Below are 17,351 nucleotides of genomic sequence, written 5' to 3' on the forward strand. Positions count from 1 at the left end.
AATGGTCCAGATGCATTGGAAGTTTTCTCCCAATACATAAGAGAAATTGCTTGTTTCCATGCCCTCAACACGCCTTGCATGGCAGACCCAGGGAGGGCAGGGAAAAATTGGTGAAGGCTGCCCAGCTCCAAATAGGGCAAGATGACCTCTAAAGTCACTAGGTAGACCTATGGCTGCCAGGTCAACATTTCCAGCAGTGGACCCAACTGAGGGCCTCTTTTGCAAGGCCTATGCGTCACTGTTGCGTCAATTTTTTTTGATGCAGCGGTGGCGCTAAGCAGTGCTTTACGCTGCTCCAGATTTACAAACTGATGCATTGGTCCCAATGCTTCAGTTTATAAACCCTTGCTTCACACCCTTGTGCCAGGTATAATGTATGTAAGGTAGGCTTTCCCCTCTGGAAAAGCCACGCAGAACTGACGCAGTGAAATTTATATTTCATTGCGTCGTTCTGCAACTTCACTGCGTCCGAATTTTAACGCCTGCTCAGAGCAGATGTTAAACTGATGCAGGGATTTTCTCTATGGGAGTTTTCTTCACATTGCTGAAGTAGCATCATTTTTTTATGCTAGCCGAGCAATGAGTGAGTTTTGAGCCACAGATGCATCAGAATTTCTATCATCTTTCAAAACGTGTGCCATGGAGCTCTCTAAAGTAAATCCAGCACATCCAGGGTGTCATTATGGAATCGTTGGGCAGGGCAAGAAATTTGACGCATCGGAGTGGGTGCGTCAGTTTCTTGTAAATGAGGCCCTGAGTCTCTGCCTTTGGGAAACGTGGTTCCCCACTTCTAAAGGAGACCAAGAGTGGGTGGGAGTCTTAATTTGTGTCAGGTCTCTTACCCTGCTGAACTAATGTTTCTGGTGATTTTTTTATAGGCAAAATATGCTTTTTAACTTTTCACACGCTAACCAGAAAAATAACCTTAACCATGATAGTTGGCCAGCTGATCAAGTAGCCTTACAAAAAGACAAATGAAACTGAGACAGCAGAATTAAATGTATAAGTTCTTTAATTGCTCAGTCTCCCTTTTCCTCACATGACTCCGAACTTTACAACCACGGCACCCACCAATCACTCAACCTCTGAGTCAAACACTGCACATGTTACAAAACATTCCTTAAATAGAAAATACACATAAAACCCGTGCATTGCCTGTCACGGGATTCTTCTGCTGCAAAAATACAAAGGAAGGCATATATATATTAATATTCCAACTGTACATTATTTATAAGGGGGGAAGCGCCCAAAAGACAAAGACATTTGCAAAACAGATTAGAACACAATGAGACAGAGATTTAGTTGTACAATCAAATACTGCTGATATGGTACAAATAGAGTAAAAAGTTACAGCTTTTAAAAAGATACTGCTATGTTACAACACTTGATTGCGGCTCTCCAGAATAAAAGCAGAGTTTATCACTCTGGACACAAACTCTAGGCTGCCAAACTGCTGCCTTGACCTTGGACCAATCCAGGTAGACCAGTTGGCCCTAAACTTTGGAGCCTCAGGAAGGGCACCATCGCTGGCATGTTTAGGTCACCTGACTAATTAAGCAAAGGTCGACTGTCACAAGAAAAAAAGAGAGAGGAAACACTAATATAGCACACTTACACATCAACCAAGAAATAAACTAGGAAAATGTCCGACAAAAAGTACAAAAATAGAAAACACCAACAAAAATAAGAAAAGAAACCACAAAAAAACAAAAAGAAAGAAAAAGCTGCAAAACAAAATTTACATATATTTACACATGCCACTGAGTGAGAGAGCTTCTTCCTACAAACGTGGCATCATGGCTTAAAAACAGTAAGAACTGTTGGTGTTAGGTAGTGAACACTGAAAATAAATGTTTTTCATTGGGAGCGTCTCATGTAATGGCAATCGTTAAAGGTGTAAGACCGGCAATCAGCCAATGAGAGGGCTCATTGATAAGCAGCACTGTGAAATTGACTACAAGAGCATCCAATGTTTTTAGAATTAGTAGATAGCAAGTGACCCAGCAAAACTGCACAGCTGGTGAGGCACCATCTCGGCTGTTCACTGTCTCACAATTTGACTAGGGTTAGATAAGAGAACTTTGCACGAAACATAAAGGCCTCTTTTGAAAAAGTGCTGCATGGACCTCATTGAGAAGGAATTTGACTGCATTTTCTGCAGGAATATGGAAATGTGGGGCATCACGTTACACAGGCCAGAATTACTTTGCTGATTGTCTCATTCACATCATAAGAAATAAAAGTGTGATATGAAATGGCCAGATATCGACTAAAAGGCAGTGCACTCAAGGGGGCCTTTAACACATCCAAGTGATAGTTTCTCATCATGATCACTGGGGCTTCTTCAGGGCAAATACCAAGGTCGCGGACAAGCTTTAAGGTTTATCCTGTGTATTACTCTAACATCTGCCTCCTATTTATGTCATACTCCAGTATCTACTGTGGCGTAAGGAGGCACTAGCACCTCTTAAATCTTGGCCTAAGATTTAGCCTACAGAACAGCGGTGGGCATCAATGTGATGTTAACCAAACACTGCTCTGAAAAGCGGTCCGTATTCTAGTAAGGTGTAGTGGAAATGCTTCTTCTGGCTCTCCAGCGGCTCGAAGATCAAGCAGCTTGAGTTTTAGGGAGCTCCATAGTGGTTCACCAAAACTTCACAGATGTAATTCACATCAGGTAATCAGTGATGGAAGCATGTGTTGTAGGTAGCATTTAAATGACCGTGATGCAAGAAACAGGTGCTATAAAAACGATGATCAAAAAAGAGAAAAGCCTTTTTACCGGGTGGCTGAAGAGTTCCAGGACAAATTTATTAAGAAAGGATTTTGTTCTGGTTAATCTACCATTTGAACTTGTATTCAGTATATAAGGCTGAGCCAGCAGGACAATAACAGATGAGGTGCGAGACCTAAAAACATGCATTTAGTAAATGTAAGAGAATTTTGTGACTTTTAGCACCCTTTTGACAACCGTACAATGAATGAATTTTATGATCTAGTGCATTCTTGTATTGCCCTTTCCTATTTCTTATGGATCGGAAAAAGAGTGAAAAGTGTTCATGCGCTGTCACACAGACATGAACCAACGTGGCACACTTACAACAACACTTTGAGACATGGGGGACACGCTACCAGCTTATACTAATCTTATGCTTTTTTTTTTTAAAAGGCCTTCTTGTCCCAGGTGCAGTTCAAGCTTATTCTTTGGCATTCTGCGAAAGCTGTCAGATGAGGCACTAACAGTAAGAGCAGTAATAGGAGGTAATTTGGGGGTAGGTTGGGGGGCATGTTATCCTAAGGGACTGCATAATTAAATCCACAGACACATGTAATATCATCAGAGAAAGAGTTTAGCCTAATCTGATACAAGTTCCTGATTGTATCGCCCCCTTACTAGTAAAACGCTACTTCCGAGCACCATGCGCAAGTGCATGTTTGTCAAAATAACCTGAATGCAGAGTGTTGTGTCCGATAGGAGGTTTACGGACAGTCACCCATTGTATCCTACTCCTAGAAGTCACCTACCTGAACTATGTAGGTCAAAGTTGAAGTCTCCCCGCTCCAACCAGTCCACTAGCTAAACACCACATTTGGCACAGATTCTCAGTTTCATTCACATTCCAAGAATGCAACACGTTTTGCAAGCCAGGGAAAGGCTGCCTTTGAGGTTAAAAACATTAAAAAGCGAATTAGCATCTTATTTACACAATAGAAAAAGTTTGTAATGTTTTTTCATGTTTGACAAAGCTGAATATTTGGTTCAAGTTCTTCCTCAGTGTGCTGGAAGAGTGTCTTAATAGATGCATATTGTGGCCCGTGGTTCCACGGCTCGAGGTCCATCGTTTGTCAAAGACCCAATGTCCGCCGCCTCCAGACACCGAAACAGGGCTCTCACTCCATCGTTTGTTCTTCTTCGAGGATTCTGATCACAATGTAGCCATTTTCTGTGCCTGCTTTTATCGTGTGCTCCTGAAACACATTGAACTGCTAGCACACTGACCCAAGGTAGACACTGAGGACTTTTCATTATCCATTCAGTTTTTAATACCTATTCCAATTCTAAGGCGATGAAAGGCTACTGAAGGGTGTTCCATTTCTATTTCAGGAGATGATGGAGACGATAAAATGCTGAGGTTTTAGACAGAATCCAGGAGATGCCATTTCTTGGTTAACCAGACAAACTCCAACAGCGAAGTCTTCCCCAGGAAGTAATATTATAAAGCACGTTGCCTTGAGCAGAAAGACAACTGACGTGGCCACTGTCCTCCCGGCTAGAAGTGCCAGGGAGCATGTTTCTGTAGAGAGGAGCCTCACCCTGAGGCCAGGCATCCAAGTGTTCACTGGATCAACAGAGCACTCATTCCCCAAGCCTTTTCAGAGTTTTGTCTCCGGGCCCATTGGGTTCAGGGCTGGGAAAGAGTTTCGGATCCTGGCCAGTTCCATAGCACAGAGTTGCCCGAAGACCTTGTTGTACCATTCGGGAGAGCGGCCCCTAAAATAAAAAACATAAATGGAGAGGATCATGAGCTTAAAAAGCATCTTCGGGTAAGGTATGAAATTCCAATATAAACATTCGCTTAGAAGAACTGCCCTGTACTATGTACTTAAAAATTGTAAATAACAAGATATTAGAGAGTATAAACAAAAATGAAAACTTTATGGTGGCGTAATGGTGCACCCCTTACAATGATCACACGGCTAGGTCCTGTACCACATCATACCGCCCCCCCATTACACCGATCCACAAGACTGAACCCCCATATCTAACAGTATTAAAGATCCCAATGTAAAAAACGCAGAAAATGCACAATTCCTAAAAAATAGAAAAAGCTGTAGTTGTTTCAGTACAAAAAATTAAGCATGTCAAGAGGCCGCCTTTTTTGTCTCCTGCATTCGCCGCTGATCCCAGAAGAACGGGAAACGCCTCAGCGGCAAGAAGTTGTGCTTACAATTCATTTTTTACATAAATTTACAGACATCTCCACAGTACAGTGAAGGAGTGCTGAGTAACAGGAGATGCATAAAGAGGGAACCCAAGTATTAAAAGGGAGACTGGAGGTAAAAAATACAAACTGTGAGAAATCGAAAGGAGCAGGTTTCCTAATCCTTCTGGGGAATACAAAAAAGAAACGATAATAGTAGGAATTGGTGCCAAGAGTTGAAAAGAAACAAGTAAAAAAAATGGAAAGGTAAAGTGAGGCTGATTTGGTGCTAGTCACTGTAGTGTTAAATATTAAGCCATGATACTAGTCTCTCATTACTCAGAATTATTGCATTTCATGTGTTTCTCATACTTTTTGTTTTTTTGTCTTACACTTAAGATTTGTCCATAACTTTTGCCCACCGTTGACTGGTTTGAGTAGTAAATGTCACGCAGACTACATGACAACACACTGAGCAGGTATAGTGCATGTTTTTGGGAAGCGGGGCACACCTTGAGTAGAATTGTAATGCACACCGCCCGACACGTGGAGCAGGGTTCATTGGTGATTATTGTACTCGAGGGTATACATTGCATAAAAATGTTCATGCAATTGTTCATGTGCACTTTGATAAATATGCAGAATGTTTGCAAAACGTGTGTGTATTGCGTATGGAAAAAATGACAATTTGTGTATCCTGCATGTACAGTTAGGAATAGAGATTAGTACAGGCAGCATTTCTGAGACATCCCTTTAAAAATATAACCAGCTAAAAAACTGGGATATATTAAACAAAAAATGCTGATATGAAACGGCAATGTCAGTTTATTTAGCTTATGAACTGACAAATGTCAAATAAACACTTGCAGCTGGACAAACAAAATGAGTTAAGTGACTTAAAATATATGCTATTATTTGTATAAGGTTGAGATCAAGGCGCTGTAAAATGAAGAAGGATCAAATGCAAATGGTCCCTGCATGATGCGTCGCCTATATGGGACATTCAAAAGAGTAGAGTGCCAGCCGCATAATGCGTGGGAGGCACAAACCGCTTAAAAACTGGCAAAGAAGAAACAAATTGCCACATGCAAAAACGACAAACTGAAATGCAAACGAGAGTGTTTACTTGGGAGTGTCCACACGACTGCAAGATTTGTTAAAACACTGTCATCTGTTTTTCAACTTTTTTGCAATATCAAAATGCAAAAAATCCAAATACCTAGACATCAAGGCCCAACCAAGTCGCAAGTCCCATATCTTGCCTTACCTCAGGTCTACCCTGCAGATGTGAGTCAGTTTGGAACGCCCCATTCCACACGGCTCAATCAGGTATTGAGAAGCCAGTACCACGGCCTTGACGCCAGATTCCAGTTCCACCTTCTCGTGCTCGATCGACATGGACACAAGCACACAAGCCCCTCTAGGCAGGTCCGTCTGCCATTTCCTGCAAAGTGGAAGAAAAGACAAATTAAAATCTTTAAAGAATGGTACTTCAAAATGTGCTACAACAGCAAGTATCTTAGGGCCAGATGTACGAAGCTATTTAGCATTTCTTAACGGACCGAATCACTATTACGAGCTAAAAAAATTCTAACTGGGCTTTTCATATGTACAAAGCCCTTACCTTAAAGCGGTCACAATTTGTGATCCCCAAAATAGAAAATCACAAATACGGATTACCATAGCGATTGCCTATTTTCGATTTGCTATGCACATGTACAAAGCATTATCTAAATGCAAACTTGGCATTTAGGAAATGCTATTACCATTGAATCCGATGGTAACCATGTGCAATTTAAAATGCAATAGAGCATTCCTCACATGTGCACCACCATGGGGTGCATCATGAGGGACCTTAGACCCATAGCCATCCTTCGTGTAGCATTTCCAGATTAGCGAATCGCTATTTTAGAAATGCTAAACTAGCCCACTGGAACAATGGCATGGGATTTCCTGTTTAGCAATTGCCTAATAGACATTCCTACTTACTTAGGAACTGCTATGAGGAAATCGGACATTTCGTGCATTTCATTTTGCATTTCCTAAATATAGATTTCTACAGACTCGCTTTTAGGAAGTGCTAAATAGGAATTATGTACATCTGACCCCTAGTATTTACTTTTCCTATGTTCTTATTAAGATTAATCTGACTCTTTCCAAATTATGTCCTCCTAAATGTCTACCATTTACCATAACAAGACTATTATCATGAGGATTCCAGATTTTTTTACATTTTTAAAAAGAATACATTTCTAGGTCGAGTTTTTCCAAAGTATTTTTGCGTACTAATGTTCGTGACCAACTCAATATATTCTTTAAGATAGTTTTGGCAGGGGTGGCCAACATATGTTTAAGACAGTCAGGATAACCACAAAAGACTGATCAGACCGACACACATTGGCCCTTATTCTTACCTTGGCGGGCGGCAGAGGCCGCCCGCCAAAGTACCCCCGCCAGAATACCGCACCGCGGTCGTCAGACCGCTGCGGTGATTCTGGGATTTCCACTGGGCTGGCGGGCGACCGCCAAAAGGCCGCCCGCCAGCCCAGTGGAAATCAACCTTCCCACGAGGACGCCGGCTCTGAATGGAGCCGGCGGAGTGGGAAGGTGCGACGGGTGCTGTTGCACCCGTCGCGTATTTCAGTGTCTGCAAAGCAGACACTGAAATACAAAGTGGGGCCCTCTTACGGGGGCCCCACGACGCCCCATACCGTGTCAGAATCCCCATGGCGGCGCAGCGAGCTGCGCCGCCATGGAGGATTCTTATGGGCAGCGGAAAACCGGCGGGAGACCGCCGGTTTTCCTCTTCTGACCGCGGCCAAAGCGCCGCGGTCAGAATGCCCTGCGGGGCACCGCCAGCCTGTTGGCGGTGCTCCCGCCAACCCTGGCCCCGGCGGTCCATGACCGCCGGGGTCAGAATGACCCCCATAATGTTAAACTTGATAAACCTAATGTATATGCTCAAAAGTTAGCGGAACTTTTTTTATATAGTCAGAACCTATCCGGACAACTAGCACAGAATTGACTCTCTCAGCCTAAATCAAACACCCCTGGTTTAGAGGATTAACACACCATTTGAGATATCAGTGTGCCATGTAAAGGTTACAGGTATGAACTCGTTTAGGGCACCACTTCCAAGGCCATATTTCCAAATGAGAGCTACAGGAATTGAAATCAATCTCTCTATCTTGCATGAGTTCAAACTTAAAAAATTAGAGAAATACCAAATATACTTATTATGATTCTGCATAGTCCATATGAAACCCAAAGCTAAACAAATTGTCTTGGAGACCAGTATGCCACTGACAGACCCGAAAATCACAGGCTGAAGGAGAAAAGAGGCGAAACTGAGGGGCTTATTTACAAACCCCCTGCACTGCGGGTGCATCACTTTTTGTGACGCACCGGCGAAGCACTGTGCAGGCCCATATCTACAAGGCCACATAAAGCCACTTTGCATGGCTTTTCATGGCCTTGTAGATATAGTGTAAGGCAATGCAGAGCAAGTCACTGCGTTGCCTTACACTGCGTCAGTAAGCTATTTCATGGGCATTGCAGTGGGTGTTCCCAGTAGCACCAATGGGTTTTGATGCATTCCCAGAATTACAAGAATCTGCCAATCTGTGAATGTGACAAAATCGTACGCCTCCCCAGGGGAGGCACAACAAGGGGAAACGTTTATTTCTCCTCGTTCTTTCCGCTTTCTATGTGCCCTGCATTCTGCAGCACACAAAGAAACACAAAAAAGTCTCCATTGATTCGTTTTGTGCAGGAAGGTGTCCCTTCCTGCACAGAAACAATCCTGTCTGCAATGCAGGCATCCTTGCACCATGGTGCAAGGGTGCCTGTGTTGGTGCTAGGTACCCATTGTGCGCCAGCGCAGGGGGAGTAGACGGAAATGCGCAGTATCTTATAGACCACTGACTGTGCTGCCTTGCACCATGGGCCTTGTAAATAAGCCCCTTAGCATTTTCAGGACTCATCTATTGACGTCATTTGGCCACCAGTTGCCGAAGGGTTGGAGATCTACATAAATGACTGCTTGAAGTGTAAGTGGGTGCTCCAAGCAGACTGCTCAAGTACTATACGTATATAAAGTTAATTTTTCTTACAAATTAACATTACCTAAATTAACGTGTATGTACATCATACATATATTTTTATTTACATCAAATATTAAATACATTCTAAAATGTTTGGCACAATGAGATGATGTGGGCAGGAATCCTACAAATACCAAAGAATTTAACAAACATAAATAAACCCAGGTCCATTATCAGCAACTTAACCACTAGACTGCATGTCCATAGACGTTATCAGTACAACATAAAGGCAAAAAGTCTCCTTGTCTACCCGCTAAGGTTCTAGAACTCAACTGAGCTGGATTTGCCAAATGTCACCATTTGCAATCTGCTGAAAAGGAAGAAGGAAAGATGGGCGTCTTGGAATCCAACAAGCCATAGCTGGACAGGAAAGGTGTAGGCTGAACGCGAGAGTCAGAGAAATGAGCATTTTGGGGGCTCATCCACCAACCCTGTGTCACTATCCACTTTGCACTGATTTTGCAACCTCCGCAAATGATATACAACTGACTGATGTCCTCTTACTAATGGGACATCATCCTGATTTATTTTATGTCTTCAAGATAGCACACATCTATCCCAAATAGAAGTGAGGTTTTTAACAGAGAACATTTTCATAGCATCAATAGCTTCTCAAGCAGGAGGTTCTGTGCACATAATTATAAAGTATGAACAATCTGGCGGAGACCAGATTACAGGAACCAGAATATGATGGGAAGGGGAGCGCAAACATGAAGTTTAGACAGTACCCGACGGACCATTGCACAGTTCACGTTCTTACATATTGTCACTACCTATACTTATATATTTTAATTTGTCACATATTACGTTGCAATTGTTTACAAATTCAGATGAGAGCGCTGGTCTCCAGGGCAAGTTAAAAGCAACGTGGCCACGTGACCCACTTTGCATCGCTCTTGCACCACGCAATGTGGTGGAAGAGCAATGCAAACCTTAAGTCAGACTTTTGAAGCCACCCAAGGCCACTTTGCATGGGTTTGAGGGGCTTCAAAAAGCTGGAGTAATGAAACACAGTGCAGATTTCTGTGTTGCATTACTCTGTGCAAGGGAGGCATTCCGTGGGCACTGTGTGGGTGCCATTGTACTATGGCTCACAGCAGCAACGCATGTCGGAAACTTAAGCAAGCTATTCTGAGCAGCAGAAGTTCAAGAAAAAAGCCACTGGATATTCTGTACAGTCCTGACATTTTTAGGATACTTTTCAGAAATGTGTTGAACACTTGGCTTTTTTCCTCACCGGCCCTAGCTACCTGCTCCTGTCACTCTGCTCTGTGGTAGAAGCTTGTTAGATGATTTGATTATTTTCCAGCACCAAGACACCTGTTAGGGTGAACCTTGCACTTTATATGTATTTAACCTAACCTAATACTTCCAAAGCATCGCAGGACCATCACCTCTCATCCGGAATTCCGTAGAGCCCTCAAGACCTAGCTATTGGAATGAGCCTCTGAGACCTGCAAGCACCTGGATACCCTCCAGGGTGATTAGCGCGTTTTACAAATCATGTCTGATTGATTGAGCCTGCAGACTGATGCCAGAGCCCCATTGACCTCATCTCAGCAACATTTCAGAGGATTCTTGTAAACAGAAATATGACCTTCTTTCATAAGGACGTCTCCAGAGTAAAAAAGGTAGTTTCAGCTATACGCAAGGAATGCTGGTGAAGCACTTATTGGCTCAAAGTTCTGAAAACTAGCAAGGCCACTAGATGTCATCCCTTGTCATACCTCAGAACGACAAAGTCCCTGCAGGGGTGTGGGGCCATGCTGTCCGTCACATAGTGGTACACCTCTGTGTTCTTTTCCAGCGTTTCGACCACCTTGACCTGAAGCAGGTCATCATCCCAGAGGTGCCGCTCACGCAGCACCCGGTGTAGAACCGTCACTGGCGGGGCTTCTATCTCCGTGGAGACCTTCCATAGGCGCAGAGGATGTCCATCACCAACCTGCAGGGGTGCAAACAAAGAGAGTAAAGAATAAGACTCATCTTCATCAGTCATCTATGTTTAACAAAATGTGTACTGGGTAGAAAGCTTCGTACCTTGAGGTAAGGGTGGGATACAGTGACGGACTAGTAGTGAAGTGAACGATAGGCATATATATTGACCACATTTAAGAGCACAGACTAGAGATGGAGTATTGCTAATAAACATTTAGAAGAGACACAAAGTGGAAAGGCATTATTTTGTTCTAAAATTTTGAAATTAACTAATTGTTTAAGTTGTAACTTGACCATGGGTACTACGCTGCCCTGTGTCAAAGGGAAAAGGCAGCTAAGCATTGTATCTATGCAATATGGCACATTCCTGTCCTTTCCCACTGCGCTGGAGCCGTTTTGGCACCATGGTGCAAGGGTGTCTGCGTTGTAAGGAGGATTGTTTCTGTGCAGGAAGGGGCACCTTCCTGCACAAACGACAATCCTGAGAGGCTTTTTCCTCTCTCTATGTGGGTTGCACACATAGAAAGAGGAAAGAAGTTGGAGAAATAAAAATATTTCTCCTCGTTGCACCTCCCATGAGGAGGCGTAAAGTTTTGACGCATCCCCAGGTTTTCAGGCTCTTAAAAATCTGGAGATGCATCAAAATCTATGGGTGTTGCGTGGGAACACCCACCACAATGCCCATGGAACGCCTCCCTTACACAGAGAAAGGTAATGCAGAGATTTGCACTGCCTTGCCTTACTCTACATCTATGAGAACATTCAAAGCCAAGCAAAGTGGCTTTGTGTGGCCTCAGAGATATGAGAGCAAGGTGTGCGCTACTGTTGCGTCAAAAAAAGTGACGCAACAGCAGCAAAAGGGGCTCATAAATATAAATATGCTTTCCAGTCTGAAAACACACGACTGACTTGGTGGAGTCAAAAATCTCATCCACAAAGCCGTTTGGAGTAAAGAACACCTAGCTTTCAAAATCTGATCTCTGGTAAGAGCCACAACAAATATCTTGACAATGGCAGCATGCATCTGGTTCACCAATAGGCCATCCAGTATCAAAAACGCCGAGGAAGATGGGTGGCCTGAGTCCCAGACTCTGAAATGCTTAAACTGAATTCCAAGGGAAGAACCACACAAGGAGGAGTTTAAACCCTAATGGTCAACGACGCACAAACACACAAAAAAAGAGAAGAGACTTCAAGAAGACTTTTTCCGACCCAGCTACCAGATGGCAGAATAATGCACAGCATGTGAATCCAGAAAAGATTCACGCCGTAAAACCCAACTTCACTAGTTTGAGAAAACTCCTAAACAACCTGTTCGAGCAGATAGTGAGAAGTGCACCCTGAAGGTGTTCACACTCTGCATCTGATGGGTTTTTAGCTACCCACGAAACAATTTGGTGCCACACTCCCTGTGACACAGCACTATGTGTGAGTGTACACAAGTAGCCATGTGGTGCTAGGCGGAAGTTGAAAAGAACTAAGCAATTAAAAAGCAAAAATACATGGTATTCGGTCAGACCACTATGTTCTTTGGGAATGGACACTCTTCTGCTTAGACATGTTCTGAAACGCCATGGTTGTGTCTGTTAAGCTTTTTTTATGACAAAGGTCTAGAGCTGAAGAAGGATAAATGTAGGTTTTACAAAGGAAGGCCAACAGGTCTGTTCCTATCCAGGGAAAAAGCAAAACAGCCTGTGAGGGAACATGAGAGACAATCTTATTGTATTCTGGTCGTGGGTACATTAGTTGCCTATTAAAAAAAAAAACAATAACAAGGTTTTATACAGAGCTGTAAATAACTGATGTTACTAGAAAGTAATGTGATGGTGTTTAATTTACTAGCCTCAGGTGGACTGAAGGCTCGGTTGACCTTCCAAGGATATAACCTGCTGATTACAGTAGAGCTCAAAGGTGAGCCATTTCAGGAGTTTGAGTGCTTAACACAGAATTTAGCTGGACAGCAATACATACTGGGTTTCACAAAAATGATAAAATCAGACGCAGGGTTACTGCATTGGGGACTTCAACCCTACATTTGAATGGTGCGTGCTACACAGACTGTGTACATTTGCAATTACCCATGTTCTGCTGGCATCGCTTCATCGCTCATATGACTTTGAGGAGATAATATCCAATTTTGTAAACTATATTTCCTTACATTATTTAGACATACCATATAAGGGTAGCATACAGTGAGATGGGTAAATAGGTAGAATCCTGATGAAGCCAATCAGAATTCGTGATTAAGGATAAGACCCACACACACCTTTTTACAGGCAAGCTCGGTGTTCTGGGGTCCAGCCACACTAAGCCATCCTTTGAACTTCTCTGCAGACTCGCGGAGCAGGCTCTGGGCGGTATCCTCAACATACAACTGGAAGTCACGGCCTTCACCCTTCAGCTGCTGACACAGCTCCTCAAGGGACAGCGGGTGGGGGTCAGCGGACACATAGGAGTTTCGTGACTGCAGCATCATGTCATGGGGGATCTAGAAAGGAAAACACAGGCATTAAACTGTAGGCACCACTGTTCAGACACCAATTCCAATATGACTGCCAAAATGCCACAATCAAACCACAATTTCTTCATGTTTCTCAGATGTTCTAAAAAGACCTCAAGGGAGTTGCATCAGGAGATAAGCACTGTGGGGGTTGTCTTGTGTCTACCACTCACCTGGAAGAGCTTCTTGCACTCTGTGATCATGTGCGTGAGGCCCTCAGTGGCTGCCATGTGTTCATTCAGGTCCTTCTGGTCGGGCTGCCCTCTTCCTGCCTTCTTCTGGGTCATTCTGGAAAAAAGGGAAAAACAGGACCTTCAACACAGGAGAAGCCGAAGTGTCAATGAGGTGCTAGAACCTGACAGAATTCCATCTGGGAAAAATGTCTACATAGAAGGTGTTCAGCAAAGTCCAAGAATGGTGCTTGAATGGTTTGTGGTGGTAAGGAAATGCTCCATTCTAGCACAAACAACAACGTGAACGTCGCTGCTAATAAAAATGGAAGACCCGTTTCCTAGCTCCCCTTCCACCTCAAGCCATCATTTGTCAACAACCATTATTGGTCTGGCACCTTGTTTCCGAAAAGATAAACCAGAGTGCTGTCCACACTGATAAGGCAAAATGTTGCCATTTCATATGGCATTAAGTCCCAGATGTTTCTAAACTCTTTATTTTAGGTTTATAGCAGGAGGCGGTTTCTATCGCTTCAAGCAGGAAGTCTGGCTGCATCGACATGGTGGGAAGTAGCCTGTATCAGAAAGTTGTTAACATTTTAACATCTCCTTTCATGGGTGACAAAGTAAGACAGGAGAAGGTCCAAGAGAAGTGGATGGTATCTATAATCCCAAAAATATTATAGGCTTGTTTCTTCTTACAACAGCTCTTTTTTAGATACCCAACATGGACTTTCTTGAAGCAGAAAATCATACATAGTTATGCTAATATTAAAGATAGTGGTTTTGTAAGTACTGTATATTAAGTCATTATGATAAATTAAATGTCGACCTGAATTAATTTATTAAGTATGTTATACTTTGATAGTTACTTTTTCTATCAGACTGTAGGACTGGGGCAGAAGGAAATTAACTCTGAAACACTTTGAATTCTGAGAGATTGTTTTATTCACAATGGGTGAGGGGTTTTCTAAGAAGGGTTGATAATTCAAATATTACTGTAAACAAGATAGGTTTAGACAGATATAGAGGAAGTCTAAAATGTCATTGTTGGTTTGTAAGTATTTGGGCCCGTATTTATACTCCGTTTGCGCCGAATTAGCGTCGTTTTTTTCGACGCAAATTCGGCGCAAAACTAACGCCATATTTATACTTTGGCGTTAGACGCGTCTAGCGCCAAAGTATGGGCAAATAGCGTCATTTTTTTGTGTGAACGCCTTCCTTGCGTTAATAAAATGCAAGGAAGGCGTTCCCGTCTAAAAAAATTACGGCGACGCAAATGCGTCGTATTTATACTCCCGGGCAAAAATCACGCCCGGGAGTTGGCGGGTCAAAAAACCCCGCATTTGCGCCACTATTTAATGCCTGGGTCAGGGTAGGCGTTAAGGGGCCTGTCGGCTCAAAATGAGCCCACAGGTGCCCTCCCCTGCCCCCAGGGACCCCCCCTGCCACCCCTGCCCACCCCAGGAGGACACCCAAGGATGGAGGGACCCACCCCAGGGACATTCAGGTAAGTTCAGGTAAGTATAATTTTTTATATTTTTAATATTTTTTGGTGGCATAGGGGGGCCTTATTTGTGCCCCCCTACATGCCACTATGCCCAATGACCATGCCCAGGGGACATAAGTCCCCTGGGCATAGCCATTGGGCAAGGGGGCATGACTCCTGTCTTTACTAAGACAGGAGTCATTTAAATGGCGTCTGGGCGTCGAAAAAAATGGCGCAAATCGGGTTGAGGCGATTTTTTTGCCTCAACCTGACTTGCCCCATTTTAAGACGCCCTAACGCCATTTTCCCCCTACGCCGGCGCTGCCTGGTCTACGTGGTTTTTTTCCACGCACACCAGGCAGCGCCGGTCTGCTAGGGCCGGCTAACGCCATTCCATAAATACGGCGCCCGCATGGCGCTTCAGAATGGCGTTAGACGGCGCTAAATTTTTTGACGCTAAACTGCGTTAGCGCAGTTTAGCGTCAAAAAGTATAAATATGGGCCTTAATGTGTTTTTTAATATATAGCTTTTGTATATATTTGTTTCACAGCCCTGGTGAAGTGCTTGTTGAAGGGTGAAACGCATTGGTTGTGCTGGATGTATCTATTTTGTGAAGAAACAATATTTTTTAAGACTCACCTCTACCTCTTTTCACATGTGTATGGATTAATGGAAGAATTTCTTGACCCATCTGGATGGACTTTGCTATAATTGAACCATCTTTCTGTTCTTAATATGGATATTCTCACAATACCACGGTGATTATTTTGGCAGCGCTCCCCGTTTCCAATTATTTTGTACAGTACAAGGCTTATGAGCAGTTGGGCCTTTTTTGAGGTGTAGCACTGAAGAGGAAAACCTACGTATTAACACTCAGTCAAGGGCGGCCTACAACTGCTCGGTTTGGATTGTGTGTGATCATGCAAAGCGCTGAGAATGAGCCTGAATTTCATATCTGTATGGTTTACTTGAAGAGTGTATCTTCAGGACTCTTCATGAAGTAGAGGAAATGGTCAAATCTTTATTGCTTCTGTGAAGCAGAGATATTTTATAAGGTGCACCTTTTATATGTCATAAAAAATAACAACATAGGATTGATGAGTGAGGAACAATGAAGGAATTACGCCTATTTGAAAAAACGGAAGTGTGGTCTAGGGCTCTGTAGCCTATATTTATTGCTATTTGGTGCAAAGCCATGAACTGAATGTGGACGAATTCTACAGTCAAAATGTTTAAGGGCTTAAATGGATCCAGGGTTTATCTTTCTAGATTATCTCCCAATGTCTAAAAAATGAGACGACGCAGTTAAAGATTGAACGCCATTGCAGCTTGAAGTGAGGCCTTACCTTGTGGAGGTTGACTCCTTCTTGCAGATGTTTAAATGGAAGATGGAAGGGGAGAGGCAGACACCCAGATTCCCTGGGGTCATATGATTCTCATCCACGGATGCCACATCACTGAGAAAGTAGAGAAGGCTCTGCAGCATCTCTCGGTTCTCATCGGGCATCAGCACGATCGCTGCCTGCACCGCCTTAAGCCTCTGCTCCTTGGGGACAACTAGAGGGGGCAGAAAGACATGGGATCAGTGTAGGTCTGCCCACTTAATGCCAAAGCCTCAGCAAAAACACACTGGGGTGTAACGGTGATTTCCGGAAGGGATACCTTATTAATTAACATATGCATAGGGCCATCCCACATACAGCAGATGTCCTTGTGCCCCTCTATTGCCCCAGAGAGGCTGAGACACAAACAGACTAAACAGAAGGTTTGCCAATGTAGATAGTTTGCCCCATGGAAGTACTTCCGTAAGGTATAGGATGAGATCGGGATACATTTTTATGTATCTATACTTTTTCAAATTTACTATTTAAAATATAAAGGCTCTAAGCCATTAACCTCCAGCATTTCTGACCCTTACTATTTTAAATTAAAACACACATATATCTGTTTTCATTACTGTTTAATAAAGATTTATGTCCTATTTTGTCATCATTGATTATATAAAATATATAGCCACGTAAAACCCGGGCTTTCAAAAATTTGCCATTTAAAAGATAATGCCACTTACACCTGGGGTTTTCTAATATTTACTATTTAAAAGGCTGGTCAATAGACATCCTTGCAAGTCCATCACTGACAAATTATAACGTAAAGCTACTTTCAACCACTGACAACATAGAAATAGAGAAGATGAATATTTTAAAGCCATTTACATGATGGTCTATCCA

The 17,351-nt window shown here is 43.1% G+C and overlaps 1 protein-coding gene across 3 annotated transcripts in view; it reads right to left on the minus strand.

Annotated features, from left to right (window-relative positions):
• Positions 1 to 994: 994 nt before the first annotated feature.
• The window catches only part of STARD8 (StAR related lipid transfer domain containing 8), a 417,850-nt gene continuing 401,493 nt past the window's right edge, over positions 995 to 17,351 (minus strand). For all 3 annotated transcript variants that reach the window (XM_069210123.1, XM_069210132.1, XM_069210141.1), the window contains 6 exons: positions 16,470 to 16,680; positions 13,637 to 13,751; positions 13,230 to 13,451; positions 10,753 to 10,970; positions 6,190 to 6,366; positions 995 to 4,492 (listed from right to left, as the gene is read on the minus strand). In XM_069210123.1, coding sequence (XP_069066224.1) covers positions 4,375 to 4,492; positions 6,190 to 6,366; positions 10,753 to 10,970; positions 13,230 to 13,451; positions 13,637 to 13,751; positions 16,470 to 16,680 — 1,061 coding nt within the window. In that variant the 3' untranslated portion in view covers positions 995 to 4,374. The remainder of the gene's footprint in view (positions 4,493 to 6,189; positions 6,367 to 10,752; positions 10,971 to 13,229; positions 13,452 to 13,636; positions 13,752 to 16,469; positions 16,681 to 17,351) is intronic.

The sequence above is a fragment of the Pleurodeles waltl genome, chromosome 2_1 (assembly GCF_031143425.1).
Source record: "Pleurodeles waltl isolate 20211129_DDA chromosome 2_1, aPleWal1.hap1.20221129, whole genome shotgun sequence".
NCBI lineage: Eukaryota > Metazoa > Chordata > Amphibia > Caudata > Salamandridae > Pleurodeles > Pleurodeles waltl.